This window comes from Trichogramma pretiosum, unplaced genomic scaffold, assembly GCF_000599845.2.
Source record: "Trichogramma pretiosum strain Unisexual culture from Peru unplaced genomic scaffold, Tpre_2.0 scaffold139, whole genome shotgun sequence".
Taxonomy (NCBI): domain Eukaryota; kingdom Metazoa; phylum Arthropoda; class Insecta; order Hymenoptera; family Trichogrammatidae; genus Trichogramma; species Trichogramma pretiosum.
Window position 1 is genome coordinate 25119 of NW_019640810.1, and position 5824 is coordinate 30942.

Here is a 5824-nt window from a genome sequence, read left to right on the forward strand (position 1 = left end):
AAAAAACCGAGTCAAAAGGGAGCCAAAAAGCGAGCCCATTGAAGACAGCGTTATGAGGTACAAAAATTAATTGCTTGACAAATAGAATTTATTTCTTTATACTTTTAATAACTATTATGGTTTTAGCTTAAATTTTGTTAATTGTAACACTAATAGCCATTCTACCTTCAATATGGATGTATCGACCTCGGAAGAAATGAAACCTTGCCCCGTGTTTCAAGTAAATACCTTAATTCTACATATTTATGAAGGATTTCTGTTTATTATAATAAATGATGATGACGATTTTGACCTAGGTTGATGGTACGATGGATTTTGACCCAAATGAATTGGCTAACATTGACGAATCATTTGATAATGATGAAGAACCTGTTGATTTAGTAAGAGATATTGTCAATATGGATATTCCTGATTCAGAGGTCTGTTTGAACAAGTTTTAAATGTTTTTACATGAAAATATAAATTATCTAAAAGTCAAAATTTTTCTAAAAAACAAAAAATTTAAAAGGGTATGTGATGTTTACTTTTTGAATTACATTTATGAATTCCAGGATACTGAATCAACAATCACAGATCAATCATCGGAAATGGCTAGTAACTCTAATGACAAGCCTTCAACATCTAATACTCAACATGTCGATAAGGATGATCCCCGATCCAAACTGCATTATGTGAAATATCTCAATAGAGAAGGAAAAACTTTCAAAGTTTGGGAGTGTGGAATTTGTAATTTTAAAATTCACTCATTTGATATAAATTTAGAGAAATAATTTTTTTTAATGTTTTTCTTAAAAAAATTTTCGACTAAATTGATCATTTTATTTTATTATTTTTCAAAATTAATTGATATTTTGTGTATATTGTAGGTTCCAAGGAATTTCGTCATCAATATACATTAATGCGTCACTTGCCTACACATACTGATGAACGAAATTTCAAATGTGATGCATGTGGTAAAGCTTTTCGTCAATTATCAACTTTGAGTCAACATAAAGCTATTCATAGTGATGCACGCCCATATGTTTGTGAATATTGCTCAAAAACATTCAATAGGTATTTTCAATAACATAGTGTTAATGAACAAACTTCTTAATTTGTACAACAATAATTTTTTGTCTAATAATTATAATTTTCCAGAGTTTCTACACTCATATCTCATAGGAAGACGCATTCTGAGCAGAAACCACATAAATGTTATATTTGCAATAAAGGTTTCCATCAAAAAGGTAAGATTAAACATGTTTATCTATAATTATTACATAAATTAATTCAAACCTTTACAATTGCTTTGGACTAGTAAGCTGGTAAATGATTAAAGTCAGGTAAACCTTCATTATATCTGATTGATTAAGTAGTTTGCTATTTTGGTCCTTGACCATTTTTAGATTTCTTGTTTATAATTATTATGTCTAAGGAATAAGTTCACATTTTTGGAAACGATTTTCTTTCAGATTGAATGAGCACTTGTCTTAATTTTTGTTTTATTTGCATACCTATTTTTCAATTTTATTTCTTAATTAAGTTATTTATATTCATATTTCTTAGGTAATCTGCGAAACCATATATTTACTCACACAAACGAGCGTCCTTACAAGTGTGATATTTGTAACAAAGGGTTTAATCAAATGTCCAACCTAGTTTGTCACAAGGCCAAAGCTCATGCGCATTCTGAAAAAATGCAATATTCATGTAATATCTGTTCTCAAGAATTTTCAAGACGATTTTCTCTTCGTGCCCATGAAGAATTTGAACATGGCATCAAATATCGACACTCAAATTCCACTACGAGCATCAAGGATCCTAAGAGCACTGAAAGGTTTAATAATTTCTTTAAAATTCTAAACAATTCTGTAAAAAAATTTCTTATTTATAATCTTTACAGTACCAAAAATCTGTATGAGGTTTCTTCAGCAGAAGATGATAGATCAAATTCTTATTCAGATTCTTTGGATAAAGAATTGCCTATGGTAATTTGGACCCATATCATATTAGCATTATTACACTTATATTACATACTGTTCTTAATGATTATTTTCATGCTGATAATTAGACTGAATTTATGGAAAACATCCTCATTGATCGAATCGAAACCAAGGCAATGGAAGTAGCTTTGTTACAAGAGCAAACAGCCTTTGCACTATTTAAACCAGCGAAAGGCATTCCTGTTCTTGTGAAAGTCTCTCCTAGTGGAAGCATGAATCATGTATGTATCCAGTTTTTTCATATAACAATTTTATCAAATCCATGTTAATGCATTTAAATTATTATAAAATTATTTTTAACATTAGCTGCTTACTCCTGCAACTGCTGATGATTTAAAAATGTCTGGAAAAATGGATGAATCTACGCAGTTTGTGGATCATGGTCAAAAATCCGTTCAAATCAAAGTTCCTGTTGTTGCTACTGTGACAGAAAAAGTCAATGATGATGGAAGAACAACTTTCATTATTGAACCACCAGGACCTGATCAAGAACAAGGTAATATTTCATAAAACTTTGAAATTTCAATTTAAGTAATCCATGATCATCTCAATCAAAACATCCAATTCCTCTATCCAGATTTCCCAATTTCCGATAAAAAGTTAAAATTTAATCTGAATTTTGCACTGTCATTAATGATTTTTTTATTGTTGTAGTTTATTCTATTCAAAACTTGAGAGAAAAGCAGAGCTGCAGTCGACGGTGTAACCATCGTATTTTTGTACACTTATTCCCTTTTCCTCTTCCCCTAGATAACCTTATAACACCGATCGGCTCTGTCTCGGAATATCCGCTGCATACAGAGGAAGATTTCTCTCTATTAGAAGAACTCATTAGCAATGAACAGGCTGCAGAAAAAGTAACTGGGGCCACACCAGTCGATCAAGCTACCGATGGGGAATTACTTGAATTTGCAGCAAACGAGGGTATACAGTTTGTACGCGCAACCGAAGATGGTCATTATGAAGTCATGACCGATGGCGAAGCTCGTGATCTTATGACTCAGAATTCACATGATTTTGAAATACTTGGTACTGAAAGAACCGGTTCTGTGGATGCAGCTGTCGAAGCTAATCAGAATATAAAAAACGTTCATGAACAGCCTCTTATTCAACCTGAAATAATAATACCTGATCAAGCTGACATTATGGTACTAGATCCTAATAATGACCAAAAAGCTTTGACGCTAGGAGATATTGAAATTCTTGAAGATAAGGATCTAAAACAACTATTGGGGACGAAATACTCTCAAGAACAGTTTGCCACCAATTCAAATTCATTGGCATTATTGTCTCAAGTCAAGTTGAATGAAATTCTTGCAATGAAACCTATTGATGAAAATTCTAATAATTCCTTCGTAGACGAAAGTAAGTTAACAATTTACAAATTATTAAAATAGTTAATTCTAATTGTATAAATCACTTGTGTTGTAGATATGAATTCTATTATAGTTCCAAATGAAATGTCCAGTATTCTGAACGATCCAAATGAACTAATAGCAATAGCTCCCACTGCCATTCACAATAAAAATTTTCAACTTCTTGAGCAGCCATTGGTGAATAGTGCAATGTTGCAACCATCTGTATCTGATATTTTTGACAAACCAATATTAAGGGCGACAGAATATCCAGTAATACCTGAATATGATTCGAGAATGAAAATGTTTGATGTTGAACATGATTCAGAAGCTATGTGCCTTCCTGTTCACGAATCAAATGGTAAAATATTACCAAACATTTATGATGGAGTTGCTGATCATTGTCTGCAAGAGTCAAGTATAAACTGTCAGGCTGAAAACTCGCTCTTCATGGAAAGAAACTCAATGTGTAAGGTAGATAACTATCAACCTCAAGTCAGAGATTATAAAATGGTTAATCCATATGGGCAGTTCCTTCAGCACTCAATGTATGAACCTAATTATTCACTTCCTTGTTCTTTCGAAACTTTACCTTACAACATACCAGTTAATGATTTTGATAGTATTAACAAAAAAATGCAATATTTTGACAAAAGTTATGAAGAACAATTTTTCCCAGTTAATGGTTTCGAAAATCACAATAATAACGAACAGGTAAATGTAAATTCAACTAAAACTATTTTATTAAAAAAATATATAAATGAATAAAAGAATCATTATCATGAATCTCTGCCAATATTATACTTTTTAAACTACACAAAAAATTATTCTGTTTCAGAATTTGAGTCAAGTTTTTATGAAAGGATCATTCGAACACGATGGCATTGAAATGAATGTCATGTCGAACATTGAAAATTATTATGACGATGGACAAGATAGAGGAAGTATTGATCCAGAAATTTTCTTACAAGTAATATGATTTATTTGTTTATTTTGAAGTTACAACATGTTATTAATAATCCACACTTTTCAGAAATATGGCTTGTGTGGAATGACATCTGATTATGTATGTTTCGATAATCGTCTGCCCGATAAAGAATTATTACCAACTGCTCATAGCTTCGAAAAATATCATGAGTTCATGACAAGTGAAATACCTGAATTAGATTGTTAAGCTTTTGCTGCACCGTTTTAAGGTAGTTACGGTCACAATATTCGTTTTGGCATAATTTAAGTCACTTTCATAGAATGTGTTTGTCCAAGTCAAATTTTTATTGTGACATGATATTTTAACTTTTGTACATTAGTGATTTATAGACTCATATTATAAGTTGATGTTCGTAAATTATTTTTGAAAAATGAAATTAATGATTCTTAGTATAAACAATTATAATATACCAGGAACAAAACATTCCATTATCAACATTATTTTAAGGTATTAAGACTCATAAATATAATGTTTCTTCCGAGTTTTATTCAGTTTGATTCTTGAGTATTTACACAAAAAAAGAAACAATATTTTTCAATTATATTTGAATCACCATTTTACATGTAAATGCACGTATCCATTTGGTTATACTAATGAACTTTAATGTACATATACTATTGGTGATATTTTGTTTGGTCTTGAGAAATGATATTATATAACCATTTTTTAAATCATAAAATTGATTTTATTAGATGATCTTTTTGTGAAATATTGATTCTTCAATTCTACTTTAGTAGTAATGGTTTGTTTTTACTTTAATTTCATGTTTGGTTGAAGTATTAATTTACCGCCTTGAAAAATATTTTTACTGAAATTGTGATTATAAGTAAGATGGTTATTGGAAATTTGAAAAAAATCTATTATATATCTACTTTTGAAATGAATTTTGAATTTGTTTAAATTTAATTATAACAATCTATTTTAAAAATAATTTTTTTAATTTTATTTAAAAAAAATTAGCTTATTAAAAAATGTCGATTAATACTTAATTCTGACGAGTAGAGCAAAGAGATTAATAATTAAATAACATCGTGGCGTGGAGCGTGCGAGCGTGCACAATAGAGCATATGGTATAGATGGAGCATTCTTGTCAGAGTTTACTATGGCCGGGCTCGACGGAAGTATAGAAAACTTTCCCAGAGAAACAAAAGTTTCCGATTTTGAGGAAAAGAAGTAAAAAAGAAAGAGACAGGAGAGAGAAAGGAGAGAAAGCCTAGAGTTAACGAAATTATTAAATTACTATTGATTTTATCGAAACAAAGGAAGTAATACGTGTTTGTTTTTTCTTCATCCTTGGACAGGAGAAGTGCTCGCGCGATTTTTTCAGTCTCACTTGAGACTCATTGCAAGGGTCCTTTGATTCGCCTGTACACTCTCGTCGTCGTTTTTTTCGCGCGTTTATAAACCTTGAGACTATACTTGACCGAGCAGCGCTCGGATTGTTCCTCGATAAAGCTATGTGCTTTTCAATTTTAAGCACTGCCTTATAATGAAATGGT

General features: G+C 30.8%; 1 protein-coding gene across 1 annotated transcript; it reads left to right on the forward strand.

Moving 5' to 3' along the window:
- Positions 1 to 308: 308 nt before the first annotated feature.
- LOC106651000 lies at positions 309 to 4511 on the forward strand. The gene is made up of 12 exons (XM_023461022.1): positions 309 to 419; positions 552 to 726; positions 867 to 1053; positions 1138 to 1226; positions 1546 to 1850; positions 1902 to 1967; positions 2051 to 2203; positions 2289 to 2478; positions 2637 to 3347; positions 3414 to 4051; positions 4176 to 4307; positions 4371 to 4511. The coding sequence occupies exons 1-12, from the start codon at positions 309 to 311 to the stop codon at positions 4509 to 4511; spliced, it is 2898 nt and encodes a 965-aa protein (XP_023316790.1).
- Positions 4512 to 5824: the final 1313 nt, after the last annotated feature.